The following is a 15,712-nucleotide window of genomic DNA, read 5'->3' on the forward strand; positions in this document are numbered from 1 at the left end:
CATTATACAATATACACATAATATATTTTTCTGTGGACTGTCTAATAAAATAAAGAACAAATGAAACTATTTTATGGAAAAAATTACTTATTTTATAATCACAGCAATGCATTAATTATATCAGTCTACTACATATTTATAATTTCTGCCCAGCAGATCATAATAGTCATTGAAAATCATTTAGAGAAAGTGTAAAATACATTTTTATAATGTGAAAATAATCATAAATTAATAAAGAATAGAAAATAATCAGTTCAAAACAGTGAGATAGGAAAGTAAGAATTTCATTAAGTAAAGATATTTTGAGTTTGATTAGAAGGTATTATTTTTAATCCTGAACATGTAACAAATGAGAAATCAAAGATTAACAAAGTTTGCATATAATTAACATCTTAAATCCTAAACAATTAAGTATAACACAATTTTTAACCAACATACATATTGGCCCCAGCTTTCGCTAGCTGGTCAGCCATTTCATTGCCGTAGACTCCTCTGTGAGCTTCAACGTAATTCCACCTGATTTGGAGTTTGTTCTGAAGATTGTCCAGTTCTTTGAAGTCCTTCTCATTTTTAACCGGTTCACCTGATTGCAGTTTCCATCCTTTCCTTTTCCAACCTAGAAGTAAATAAATATTAAATTTAACTATGTACTTGATTTTTTTAATTAAATAATAATTATTGATTTTATAACAAATACTCAAATTACAGTTGTTATTTATCATCTTAACAGTGACAGGAAAGAAATAGAAAACAGTAAAATTGTATAGTTTTTATAGAATATTGGATTACCACAATACCTTTAATCATTGTTTATGTTCATGATATCTAAAAAATGAAGTACATAGAAGTGCTTTACAAACCTGGGAGCCATTTGGTAACTGAGTTGATGAGAAACTGTGAATCAGTATTGATAGCCAGCTTCTGAACTCCATTATCTATGGCCTGTTTAATTGCTTTTGTAGCTGCCTGTATTTCCCCACAGTTATTTGTGGCCCTTCCAGATACTGGCTCACTGACATTAAGAGGGTGGCCATCTGCCCAATACACTCCTATACCTGCCTTTGCCCCCTTGCGACCATTTGCGGAACAAGCTCCATCAGTGTACACCTGCACAAATCCCTGATCATCTACTTTAAAATCACCCCCCTGTTCCTGTTCTATCAATATTGACGTCTTTCCCTTTGTACCCTTCTTATAAATCTTATCAACACCTTTTGCAAAACCTTTCAGTCTCGCTTCAATATCATCAAGCTGTTTAACAATCATAGTATTCAAATCGTCATCAGAACTATCGCTACTGGTACTGGTAGTCCGTGCTTTAGACTTTGACTTTTTCTTAGGGACATCGTCGTTAGCTTTAGCACTATTCGACGTTGTGGAGTAATTTCTCTTAAGGTTATTGTTGGTTGTAGGTAAAATAGAACGACTGTTCTGTGGTTTCTGTTTTGTTGATCCGCTACCGCCACTATTAACGGTTATGAAATCCTGTGCTTCAATAACTGTATTAAATTTTTTGTATCTTGCACCAGGAAAACCCTTCACTTGGGCTTCACAATCACCCCAGTTCATATAAATCCCCGAGGTCCGACCTTTTGCCACGGCATAGAAAGGCATTTTTGTATTAGTCGATAAACTGTTGTTTAAACTACTACTACATCTCATAAAAACTCTTTGAGCACCAAATACCCTCTTTAACATTGATTTCAAACTAAAGATATTTTTATTGTTTTGAATTTCGCCAATTGTACGTTGCAAGCCGACAGCCGAAACGATATGACACTCACTGTCAGTGTCAAACTATCAATGTCATTTTTTTGTTTATGGCAATATTAAAATTTAAATTATTGGTCAATGATGAAATCTGGATGCAATAGTATTATAATTATTATCTGTGCCATGCATATGAATTTATATTGAAAACTCTACGTGACCTACTCACAAGCGCGTTGGCAAGCGCACCACCAGCGCGTTGGCGAAAACGCTGACCATTAGAATATGTCTGTACCATGGACGTATAAAAAAAGACGGACGCCGTTTTACGAACAAACAACGTGAAGCCACCGTAGTAAGCTAGCGATCGTGTAAAGACAATGAACACGCACACACTCTCACCATAGTAAGCTAGTCGGCCGCCATTACGTCGTGAACTACCGACTGATTAACTGCGTCACTGTTTCACAAAAAATATTTAAAATGCCGTCTTGCGTGGTTAAATGGTGTCGCAACAATACAATTTTAAATAACAAAACACAAGGGATTCATTCCACAGGGAAGCAAGTTATTTCTTTTATGTTTTAATGACAAAATTATTACGGCAAAATTTATAGAAAAAAATACAGCCGCCATTGTCATCAACACAGCTGTTGCCATAGCAACATGGCACACACACATGGATGTGTCGCCGCCATTATTAAGCTTCACTCCATGTATAAGCGATATACCGTCCGTCTTTTTTTATACGTCCATGGTCTGTACATAGAATATGTGATACTTCAAATTCAAATTCAATCTTCGAATTTTGTATTGCCAACTGGACGGAACGTACCTCTTTCTAGATAGTTAACAACTAAGGTTAACAATAATAAAATTAGTCTGTTTGTAATATTATAATAACCGCTTTTTACTAAATGGATGGATGTATATACGGTACAGTCAGAAGCATAAATATATTACCATTTGCAGATTAGCAAAAATATCTGCCATAAGAACGGGTTCAATAATATCTGTCTGCCCGTATACAGCAAAAATATCTGACATTATCGGTCAATTAGGGAAAGCTGGCATGTTCACAGTACTCACACTTATGCAATTTCACTTACAGTATGTTCAAAAATAAATGCGACTCTAGTTTATATATATATATGCAAATATAATTACTTATGAAAGCTCTCATAATTTACCTGTAAAATTATAATTTAAAAGTAAATCAATTGATGAAGTTAATTATTTATTCTAATAATAATCAATTGGATAAAAGTATTAATAATCATTCAATTATCAAATTTGGTCGAGTAAAGATATCTAAGAAATATTATATTTGTAGTAAGTACGTAATACCTACCAATACGCGCTAACAAATATGTGTTACATGTTTATTGTATAATTTTCACACTATTGGTTTTAAACTCAAACTCAAACATTTATACAATTAGACTTCTTCTAGAAGCACTTTTGAATCGTCATAACAGTTTAACAGTTTTAACAATTACCACCAATTCAGAAAGCAGTATCTATAGAGAAGAAGAAGAATCTATTTAATCATAATCGTAATCTTCTACTTCACTGTAACTTTCATCGCTCGAAGAACTCGATGTTTCGTTGTCGGAATTTCTTAATGTTATTATAAATGAGTCAGTGTAATTATTATCTACTTTTGGTTCTAATTGAATATATTTTTCCTCATGTTCTCGCGTCTTTCTCCAAACGTCACTAAACATATCCAGACTAATAGCATTTGCTTCCTTTCTAAATAATTCTTCCACAGTTTTCAAGTTAAAGTTCACATTTTGTGATGCTACTTTCCCTTTAATTATGCCCCATAGTAACTCTATTGGGTTGAGTTCTGGATGGTATGGTGGAAGGCACAATACACTATGTCCATGATCTTTGAGGATTGCATCAAGTAGGTAAAAATTGTGTATAGTTTGGCTTATTTTTTTTAATAATGTGATAACTCTGATTATTAATTAGTAATTTGATTTTTGAAAAAAAAAATGCCGATTTTAGTCAAAATTTATATTTTTCTAACAAGATCCTTATCATCCAAATTTCCACCTTGGTGAGAAAAATTGACATTTCTAATGAAAATGAACAAAAAATTAAATGATTTTATTAAATACTGTAAAGTCTATAATTCTTCCATTTACTGTATCACAAAATTCTTCATAGATTTTTAGATATTCGTACTACACCAATTACATCACCCTGTATTTATAAACAATTGCAAAATATGACACATACATAGGCCGGGAGATACTGACACAAAATTTCGGGTCATTTGTAACAGAATGGCGGTTCTACAGAGGTCTTATTACGCAATGACTAAAAGAAAAATGATGGTCAGAACTCAGAACGCTGGTACCGGCGGACTAGTCGCGTGGGCGTTAGTCGAACTCGTCGGATAAATAGCGAAAGTCAAACAATTTGTAACACAAAAATTTTAGAATTCACCGATAGCCCATAAAAAAGATGTAGGTAGTGTCATGCCATACTTTTCCGGTGTAACTTACAGCCCCCCATACCGACGCGATGCGTTGATTAAAAAAAAAACAATTCAAACATTTGTACCAGGCTAACTTTTGCACAGGTAATCATCATCGTGCAGACATTTACGAAAATCGCCATGCCATACTTTTCGGACGATTCCAAATGGCCACCATACCGCCGAAAATCTGCAAAAAAAAAATTTTTTTCGCCAAACAATTTGTACCAGTATTGCATTTGGATTTTTGGAGAGTATTTGATAAAATGTGACCATTATTATATTTGCCATACTTCTAGTAGGGGAAAAAAGTGCTGCCATACTTGAAAATTAATTTATTCGTCACGTTTCAAAAATACGACTGTACAATACGTAAAATATTTTTTTACAGTATGGGATTATTATATTCTGTTTGTTTGTATACAATTCTACCTAGAAAGAAATATCGCAGATTGCAAACATGGGGCGGATGATTGTAAGACTTAAGCCAAGACGTAAAAAAAAATGAAAAGAATTGGCGATTTGTACCAGTACGGCATTTTTGGAAAGTATATGATGCAACGTGACCATTATTATATTTGCCATACTTTTAATAGAGGGAAAAATTAGTGCCATACTGCTACAAATCGTTCAAACTACGAATAAAATCTTACAATAAGAAAAAAATCTTATACACATTCGCCACCTCCCACAGGTATGGCATTATCACACTTCTATTTATAATCATTCAGGAGTTGTTGAAAAAAAAATTTAGGGTGGTACAAATCGTTTGGCGAGAAAAAAAAATTCAAAAATTTGCAGATTTTCCGCGGTATGTCGACCATTTGGAATCGTCCGAAAAGTATGGCATGGCGATTTTAGTAAATGGCTGCACGACGATGGTTACCTGTGCAAAAGTGAGCCCGGTACAAATGGTTGAATTGTTTTTTTTTAAATCAACGCATTCACGTCGGTATGGCGGACTGTAAGTCACATCGTAACTGTATGGCATGACACTACCGCCTACATCTTTTTTAAGGGCTATCGGTAAATTCTAAAATTTTTGTGTTACAAATCGTTGGACTTTCGCTATTTATCCGACGAGTGTGACTAACGCCCACGCGACTAGTCCGCCGGTACCAGCGTTCTGACCATCATTTTTCTTTTTGTCATTGCGTACTAAGACCCCTCTAGACCGCCATCCTGTTACAAATGACCCGAAATTTTGTGTCAGTATCTCCCGGCCTAACATGTGCAATATGTAAATGTGTTGACGTTCCAGCTCTTCTTAATATACCTATAGTAGGCAGCATAATAAAGTGGCATCAATATTATATGACGAAAATGTAGAGCAAATAGTTGTGACAATCTCTCGAAGCATAAATATGTGACGTCACCTAGGAGGCAATAATATCTGACACAATTTTATATTTCTGTATTGTAAAATGTAATTGATTCCTCACAAAAAGCATAAATATGTGACACTAGCTTTCCGCCCGCGGCTTCGCCTGCGTTTTCACAGAAATACCGCATAGTTCCCGTTCCCGTGGGAATTTTGGGATAAAACCTATCCTATGTGTTAACCCAAGTTACCCTTTATAATTTATATGTGTGCTAAATTTCATTGTAATCGGTTCAGTAGTATTTGCGTGAAAGAGTAACAAACACACACATACACATCTTCACAAACTTTCGCATTTATAATACTAGATTAGTAGGATAGGAAGTAGGATTATAGTAGGACTAGCAGGATAAGATAGGATAGGATTTTAAAAAGGCCAAACGTTTTTTTCTTGAATTAGTGTTTTGTATTTTGCTGGGGTAAGAATATGAACAAAAGACACATTATATTTTGTAAATATTTTTTATTTAAATGAAATTACGATAATATGATAACTTGCCATAATTTTCGATACTCAATAAAATAATAGCAATAATAAAGGTAAATGAAAATGAATAACGAAGCAATCGTGTCAAACGCCGCTAACGTCAAAATATATAACAAAACAATTTCTAAATAATACACGAAGGTTACACTGAACCTTCAAATAAAATAGATCTACCCAAGTGGGTATTCATATAAGTATATGAATACTTTAATTTTGTCATGATATGATATCCTTCTAATATTATAAATGCGAAAGTTCGTATCATGTAAGGATGTTTGTTACTCTTTCACACAAATAAAAGACAAAACAATGGAATTTGGCACACACATAGAAGGTAACTTGGATTAACGCTTATGAGAGCTTTTATCCTGGAAATCCCACAGGAACGGAAACTATGCGTGTTTTTCTTTGAAAACGCGGGCGAAGCCGCGGGTGTTAAGCTAGTAGGATATAATATCTAGACATACAATATGTAGTATACAACGACGGCACATATTAATTAATATGGAATGTTTTAAAACAACGTAGTTAAAATAAAATTTATTTATTTTATATTAATTCAATATTAAATTGAAAATAAAATTGTGTCAGATATTATTGCTTCCTAGTTGATGTCACATATTTATGCTTTTTGTGTGGAATCAACGCTAAATACAGAAATATAAAATTGTGTCAGATATTATTGCCACCTAGTTGGTGTCACATATTTATGCTTTGTGTGAGGAACCGATGCAAAATACAGAAATATGAAATTGTGTCAGATATTATTGCTTCCTAGTTGATGTCACATATTTATGCTTTTTGTGTGGAATCAACGCAAAATACAGAAATATGAAATTGTGTCAGATATTATTGCCACCTAGTTGGTGTCACATATTTATGCTTTGTGTGAGGAATCGAAGCAAAATACAGAAATATGAAATTGTGTCAGATATTATTGCTTCCTAGTTGATGTCACATATTTATGCTTTTTGTGAGGAATCGATGCAAAATACAGAAATATGAAATTGTGTCAGATATTATTGCCACCTAGTTGGTGTCACATATTTATGCTTTGTGTGAGGAATCGATGCAAAATACAGAAATATGAAATTGTGTCAGATATTATTGCTTCCTAGTTGAGGTCACATATTTATGCTTTTTGTGAGGAATCGATGCAAAATACAGAAATATGAAATTGTGTCAGATATTATTGCTTCCTAGTTGAGGTCACATATTTATGCTTTTTGTGAGGAATCGATGCAAAATACAGAAATATGAAATTGTGTCAGATATTATTGCCACCTAGTTGGTGTCACATATTTATGCTTTGTGTGAGGAATCGATGCAAAATACAGAAATATGAAATTGTGTCAGATATTATTGCCACCTAGTTGAAGTCACATATTCATGCCGTGAACGGGAACTATGCGGTATTTCTGTGAAAACGCAGGCGAAGCCGCGGGCGGAAAGCTAGTGTCACATATTTATGCTTTTTGTGAGGAATCAATTATATTTTACAATACAGAAATATAAAAGTGTGTCAGATATTATTGCCTCCTAGGTGACGTCACATATTTATGCTTCGAGAGGTTGTCACAATTATTTGCTCTACATTTTCGTCATATAATTTTGATGCCACTTTATTATGCTGCCTACTAATGTCAGATATTTTTGCTGTATACGGGCAGACAGATATTATTGAATTTGTTCTAGTGACAGATATTTTTGCACATCGCCCCCTAGGCATATATTATTGCTCGTGACTGTACATATCAGGGATGTTAAGGATATGAAGTTTCGGATACGGATTGGATACGGATATAGGAATGATTATTATACTGGATACGGTTACGGATACGGATATGAAATGATTTCGGATTATCCGTTAGTTTCGTCTAATTTCGGTTACGGATATTAAAATTTTAAGGAATTTCAAAAGTAAAATACAAAATATCATCACTACATAGTCGCTTTCTCTGTTCCTATGTCCCTTTGTATGCTTAAATCTTTGAAACTACGCAACGGATTTTGATGGTTTTTTTTAAATAGATAGAGTGATTCAACAGGAAGGGGTATATTATGTATAATTAAGAAGGGTTCAGCCTGCGTTTGCAATGTAAGCGGAAAAAATGTAATTTTTTACATCACATTAGAAACCTCAAAAATAACAGTACTTCTAAACTATTTAATGGATGTTGTTATACATATAAACCTTCCTACTGAATCACTCTACTTATCTATTAAAAAAAAACCGCATCAAAATCCGTTGCGTAGTTTCAAAGATTTAAGCGTACAAAGAGACATAGGGACATAGGGACAGTGAAAGCGACTTTGTTTTATACTATGTAGTGATGATGATAGATTAGGGCTGTGGCATTATCTACTATGCTGCTATTCTGTGGCTGTGGTGGAGTTACTGGCACGAATGGTATGGCTTTTGCTACACCGGATCCGATTTGTTGGATCGAAATTACGTTAATTAAATAAAACAACTCGATTACAGTTATGTACTTTATTAGGATACTTAACTGAATTATCATAATATAAGTTCTGTCATTCCATAATACATAATAATGTTAACACATAAAACTACATCACTTCTAGTGTTTCGTAAAAAATCTGAGATTTTTGTTTAAATTATTATCGATAACTTGAATTTAACGTGAACAAAAGTTACATTTCATAATTATTGCAACTTTTAAGACCAACATTAAGTATTAATTAATGGGTTATATAAGTAAACTATAATATTTTACATTACATCATACAGTTCACTTCATATTAGTATTATGCTCAAAAAATTAATTTCATCTTATTTTAAAAATTGTCCGTACACAAACTACGATGTAAAACGCGGGAATCTTTCAAAATAATATTAAATCATGCGTATTCTCGGAGCAATTAACTTAATAATTGCTCCGAGTGCGTATTACACAACCTACAAAAAAATAATATCATCTAGGTGTTGTCAATACAAAAATTAAGGTGTCTATCATACAAAATCAAATCATTTATCTCAATTCTGACTAACTTATATAGGTAATGAACGTTTTACATAATTAATGTTATGAAACACTTGTGATTGATTATTTTGAAAATGACGACAATACAGTATTCATAGTATACCTTAATAAAAACCTGAAAATGCAATATATTTAAGTATTTAGGAGCAGATTTCAAATAGAAATGTCTCGAATACCTATTTTATTTTATCATAACGTTAATCATGGCACTATTATTGACAATCGCTTGGGGTTAATTAATGGAAGATATAGTGTATAATATAGCTAGTACCAATTTTAATTATAACCGATTAAATAACACACACGCAACTACAAACTAAAAGTCAACGGCCTTTTAACATGTAGATACTACCACATTGTCATCGGCCCAACTCTATTTAAAAAATATACAATCCCAGATTAAACATATAAGTACATTTAATCTGAGTATACAACCATACAACTAGATAATCCTCAAACGCATTTTACTAAGTCAAAACGTTTAGGTCCTTATATAAAAACATACCTTATAAATAAAATTAATTTAAGAATAATACACAACATATTAATAAAATTTATTAAATTGTGAACAATCGTTTTGGTTAATACTTGGTAAGTTGTAATCAGTATTGAGAACAAATAGTAGGTAATTACTTCACAAGAGTGATGAAGAAGTTAATAAATAGCACTGCAAAAATAACATTATGCTGGCTGTATCCTTTTAATTATTATTATAAGCATGGAATGTACTTAACATAATAATGATCCCCTTCTTATAAATATTTGGTAATTAGTGTTTAATTTTGCAGGTAAATTTAGAGCTCAAAAACTCTGCATACAGTTACGTATTATATTGTATTATTGATTATTTTATCCTTATACAGAAAAAAATATTTCTACACCTGTATGTAGAATTTTTGTCGTATTGTAAACGTCGTATGTAAAATTATCTACCTATTAATCATTATTTTATTATATAATGTCTATCTAATAGATATTATGTTTCTCAATTTGGAAAATACGCATATCGCCTTGGGTACATAAAACCTACTGGTAAAAAAAAATAATCATTATTTTTGCAGTACCAACTGATAACATTGTCGTTCTGAATGACTAGTCAGTAGTCACTAATATTTTTCAGTTGATCAATGTTCGATCTCAATTTAATCAATCATGACAAAAATTCAATAACAACATAGGTACATCCGTGTACCGTAATATTTTCCTATATATATATGCCCCTGAGGGTAAACAATTAACAATTTTAATAATAACGAAAATACAACATGAAAGCTAAATTTCACGCAAACACGAGTCAAATAACCTCCTCCTATTCTTTGAAGTCGGTCTATAAAGTGAAAATTCACTGGACAAACATAATTATTACAAACATCAGAAAAATTATTATTAGCTAACAAATTTTATTGTTCATGGATTGCACCACAATCAAAGCTTTGGATTTACAATTAGAAGCCTAGAAGATCACTGATATGAATTTACCTTCCGTCATTTTACAAAGAATTTACATTGGCAGCCTTAGTTGGCAGCATTAATGTAAATTATGCAGCATTAATTTACCTGTATTTAACTGTTTCAGATAGGTGAATAGGATTTTTTTAATCATTAAAAAATAGGCGAATTTGGTTGTGTATGCATTGTAATAGAAAGGTAAAAATAACTTTCTGCTGTTTTTTTAAACATAAACATAATTCTGATATAAGTACCTATGCACATTTAAATCATAGGTAAGTATAATAATTGAGGGTTCCAAAACCTTGGCTATAACGGTTAGCCTGTTTTTATTCCAACGGTGCGTTTCCATTGTAAACGCGTGTTTTTTATTGGTAGTTCGATAATTAGATCGATGAGCACCCTGTAGACTAGAGAAAAAAATGTAAAATCTACCTAGCATTATCTACAAGCGTATTTACAGCTGCCTCATCTATCCTAAGCGAAACGGTCAAAGTCATTCAATTGCTGAAGGTGAAAAGGGAAAACGTCACGCGTACATTATGATCCTCATTATGTTGTAACTGGTAAAAATTCGTACTTGATTATTTTACTCTTAAAATTAAACAACGAGTAGGTACCTATTCTATCCGTCGAAAAATAATAAGTTTAGACTTACAAATAAAAAGGCTTAACTGGATGAATATTTGCTATCAGGCTTAATTTTCTACTAATTAGTTAATGTTCTCGCGGCAAAATTAGTTTAAATATAAAAATATTTTCACTTAATCTATTTTACTTATCTGTGCGTGTTTATTCACGGTGTTCGTCTCGATGCTCAAAGCCATTGATGGTGAAAGCTATGCTAATGATATTCAAAATATCTCTATATTGTGGATGGAGCGTGATATGAATAATTATTAAAGACGGAATATAGAGGCCAACGTTAGGTAATTAATTTTGATTGAATTTTGTTTTTTATCATAAATTTTAACGAGTTTTGTTTTGTAAAATGAGCCTAGCAACTAATCTGTGAACTATTATGCAAAAGCGTGGTTCCCTTCTTAGATACATATTTCATTCTTCTCCGACGACATTTAAATACATATATAACACACATTTCAACACGTATACCGGTAACGGTTAACATAATACTTCCGATACGTTACTCCTATCGGTTCAAGCGATGTTAAAACACACCGTTTCTATTGCAATACACCTAAACTAATCGATTTCTACCGCTACAATTGTCCGAACGTGTCATTTCTACAAGGCACGTATCGTGGATACGTTGAAAAAATATTTATTTGTCTATGGTATGTCGATATTTAACTGTTCTACGGTCTTTGGTTCACTAACACGAATCAGTCATTGTATAACACACCTTGAAAGCAAGGTCTATATGGAGCACTCGTCACTATCACGCGCGTAGTCATCATCTTCTTCGTCAACGTTTCGAGCGCTCTTTTTAACTTTACCGGATACAATTCCAGTATTAACTTTACTGAACACACTGCTGCGATTTAGTCTAGAGTTTTCTCTTTGTGGGCTTAGACGTTCTGCGACGGCTCTCTCGTAGTTGTCGGAGATTTTACTGACGCCGTTCACAGGACTGGTTGGGGATTTTACAGTTTTGTTCGGGGATAGAACCTTCTTTTCGCCAGTTTTATCGAGAACTCCGCTCGTCGCGGCTGAGTATGAAGGTGGATCTTTCGCTCTTGCTCCTCCAGGATTCAGTAATTGTGAATATAAAAAACTATTATTCCCGACGTTAAATCGATTTTCCATCTTGCCGTTCATCATCATTAAACTAACTGGTTTTTCTGGTGGGATTGGTTTCTCTCCTTTTCGTTCTTGCACGTTAGTTTTGTTCGCCCATCTGTCCGTACTGCCTAACGCGTATATGGTGCTGAGGTTCACGAAACCAGCTGGTTGGTTCGGTGTTCGTGAGATAGCGGGAACATTTCCTGGGACATCTTTGGTACGAACATTGGATATACTGTCGCTAAAAGTGGAATCTTCCACGCTGGAGTCCTCAATGACGTCGGTGTTAGTGACGTCATCAATGTTTGGTGATAAGCAATCGTCGTCTGTTTCATCGTATGAGCTGAAATTTATAAGATCAAATATTAAAACAGTCCTTTATAAACAGTCGACACATCTTCATATGTACTGAATGCAACGAAACTGCGAGGAATACTTGTTAGTCGCTTCATGCTTTATGCCAATGAGTTTATATACAAACAAAAAGCATAAACTGAATTGGGCAGATATGTACAGGGACATATTATGTGAGTATGTTTTCATCAGTAAGGCAGACAATATTTCAAGCAAATTCGGTCGTGACGATCACAATATTGTTGCACATAGTTTTTGCAAGTCGCTTTTGTGATGTTATAATGCAGTGCGATTATCGTTACATACAAAGGAAAATAAAAGCAACTTTTCTGTATCTGTAAATATCTTATTCTGAAACTGACGAATAAAAATCATCGATATAGGAACACAAATCAAACTACATAACAAAATTACCCTTAAAAAATCAACACACAGTACCTACTTGAAAACTTATTTTTAACTTATATAATGGAACGGAATTTAAAATACTACCAAATCATAATAATATCGTAAACTACTAAAGGTGTACTAGCAATAATTAAAAATAACTTGACGATAGTAAATTCAACAAAATATACTTTGTACTAAATAAGTAAAAAATGTCACCATAGTTCCAAACAAAAAACAAACACATGAGATATGAAAAAACATTTGTATTCCTGTATAGACGATATATGTAGCTTTTATTATTTATATATTGTATTTTATATTTGAATGCAAACTGACACAGTATTATACACTGCACTTCAAGAACACAGGCTTACCCTATCATAGCCAGTTCTGTCTCCCTCCCTGATGAAAGAAATTGTAATAAATAGATCAATATAGATGATAATCGAAATAAACCATACAATACTTTATAAATATAAGATATTATGATCATTATATAAATAACGAAGGTACAAAATAAAAATATATAGGTATCTAAGGAATAAATTAAATAAAGAATACATATGAAAGTCCAAATATAAAGTGAAGTTTAAATAAATAATTTTGGATTTAGTATTTCGACTACAACGGAATTAAATGCGATTATTCATTATTAATACGATATTAAAAATAAATGAATCATGTTTTAAATCTGTAAATAGTCGTTAATATCGCGAATAAGATTTTGCATTCAGAACATATTTTTGAAATATTTAAGACATTTTGCAATGTGAGGCGGTCTAACACAGGTGCTGTAGGAATCAAATGCTCAATGCTTTTTGGAACTTCTATGACCTAGTGCGTGAATACTAAACACATTTACTTTACCGAATCGAAATTATTATTTGTACAATCTATCGCCATTCAACCTTGAAGTTCTGCAGAATTCATAGAAACGATTAATAGAATCCCTTTTTTCGGATTCTTTGATTATGTTATACAGCCTAGGGAAAAGAAATATAATTATGAAATATTTATCAAAGTGGAAAACAAATTTGTGATAGAAAAGTGTAGGAAATTAGGTCCTTTTCCAAAACATATAAGGTTTATAATTGTAATTGATCTTACATTTGGTCTTGCGCGTCGCTGCCTCCTTCTTCAGCGACCAACAGTTCGTATTCTTCAGCCGCGAATCGATCCCATTCCGACATCTGTAATTTTTTAAATTAATTATGTATTAAAAGAAATAACGAAATAAGGATCACGTAATAAATATTATAAATGCGAAAGTACGTTTTTTTTGTCTTGCTTTTTCATAATTTTAAGAAAATCTTTTGCTACATTCCTGTTATTTATGTACATTGTTTGTATTTGTAATTAAAAAACCTCTTTTAAAAAAGAGCGTGTGTGCCGAGTACACGTGTCAGAAGTGAAACTTTTTTGGCAAGATTCAAAGATACCAAAATAATCGCCTTACTTCATGACATGACGGTATTGCTATGACGTGACCTTGAAAATTTACTATCAACGCGCATACAGAACGCTTCAAAAACCTTTTTAATTAGTTTTTTATAACTGACCTCGCAATCGGAGTCCCGCTGCGTCGCGAAGGGGTCGCGCTGCTCGTGGTCGAGATACTTCTCCAGGTTGAAGAACGTGTCGAAGAATATCGGCGTCAACTTGCATTTTTTCAAGTCGGTTAACGTGATTTTGCCGTGCTCTGCTGGATGCACCATGTCTAACATCTGAAATGTGAAATTATAGTCAATTTTAATTATTGCAGTTAACAATTTTATTAAAGAAAAGAATTTAGCTGTTAAGGTTTACGAAATATTGAGTAGTGTAATTTGCAATTTCTAGATACACTGATATTTATTCCTCTAACGGTGCATTTAATCAAACGAACATAGAGCTAGAGCATTCTTTCGTGTTTGCATTGTTATATTTATATTTTATTCAATTATTATTAGATAATATTACCATACCTGACACAGGCAATCGTTGAATGGTAACGTTTCGATTCCAATCGCTTCCATCCTCTGCATTTGTTCCTCGTAGAAGTACTCCAGCTCGTACATCGATATGTAGCCGTCGCCATCCAAATCCATACACCTGGAAATAAAGACGTGTTGCAATCGGGGACTGCCGCGGTAAAATGCTATTCAAGCCACACCTCCGTGCCCGTCGGAGTAGGGAGCGTGAGGTTTTGTCGTTACGGAATTTCTCGATTCGGTCCCCGCGCTCAAGGCCCGCGATAGAAGCTATGCAATAGCTTAATAACATTCAGTAATGAATACTTTTCCTTTAGATAATGAATTTGCCACAAGTGCCACAACTTTCAAGTAACCAATGCAAGAGTCTAGCGTGAAAATTCCCAAAAATACTATGTGATAAAACCTGTCTCTAAGAAGTAAATAAATATTTAAAAAGGCATAGGCAATCGAAGTATTATGGTGAAATAGCGAAAGCTCTCAAAAAGCTGTGTTAGATAAATTAAAATCTACTTAGTTTAACGAAGGTTAACACGTTAGATTAAAATCTAGTTTTACAAATGGATTATTTCACAATAAAACGTAATTTTATGACGTGCTTTAACTCGTTAGCTTTGCCTGCAAAGCAAAATTAAGAGAGAAATTCAATTATTCTCAGTGTTGCCGAAAGTTCAAGGCAAAACCAACGGCCAATATGAGTTCAAAGTAATTGCTATAGGTACGGTCACGCGA

At 33.2% G+C, this 15,712-nt stretch overlaps 2 protein-coding genes across 2 annotated transcripts in view; both read right to left on the reverse strand.

The window, feature by feature from the left end:
• Window positions 1-143: 143 nt before the first annotated feature.
• LOC149489903 (ribonuclease H1-like) lies at window positions 144-1,767 on the reverse strand. Its single transcript, XM_089714673.1, has 2 exons — window positions 861-1,767; window positions 144-616 (listed from the first exon to the last, which is right to left on the reverse strand). Exons 1-2 carry the CDS (start codon window positions 1,696-1,698, stop codon window positions 426-428), a joined length of 1,029 nt encoding a protein of 342 aa, XP_089570799.1. The 5' UTR covers window positions 1,699-1,767; the 3' UTR covers window positions 144-425.
• Window positions 1,768-8,548: 6,781 nt separating this feature from the next.
• Window positions 8,549-15,712, reverse strand: part of LOC149489904 (uncharacterized) — a 97,326-nt gene continuing 90,162 nt past the window's right edge. Inside the window, exons 8-11 of the mRNA XM_089714674.1 lie at window positions 14,975-15,101; window positions 14,570-14,734; window positions 14,118-14,200; window positions 8,549-12,609 (exon numbers count right to left, since the gene is read on the reverse strand). Of these exons, the coding sequence (XP_089570800.1) occupies window positions 11,901-12,609; window positions 14,118-14,200; window positions 14,570-14,734; window positions 14,975-15,101 (1,084 nt within the window). The 3' untranslated portion in view covers window positions 8,549-11,900. The remainder of the gene's footprint in view (window positions 12,610-14,117; window positions 14,201-14,569; window positions 14,735-14,974; window positions 15,102-15,712) is intronic.

The sequence above is a fragment of the Colias philodice genome, chromosome 3 (assembly GCF_061535455.1).
Source record: "Colias philodice isolate Cphi_HAF_F1 chromosome 3, ilColPhil1 Martin Lab GWU primary, whole genome shotgun sequence".
Taxonomy (NCBI): domain Eukaryota; kingdom Metazoa; phylum Arthropoda; class Insecta; order Lepidoptera; family Pieridae; genus Colias; species Colias philodice.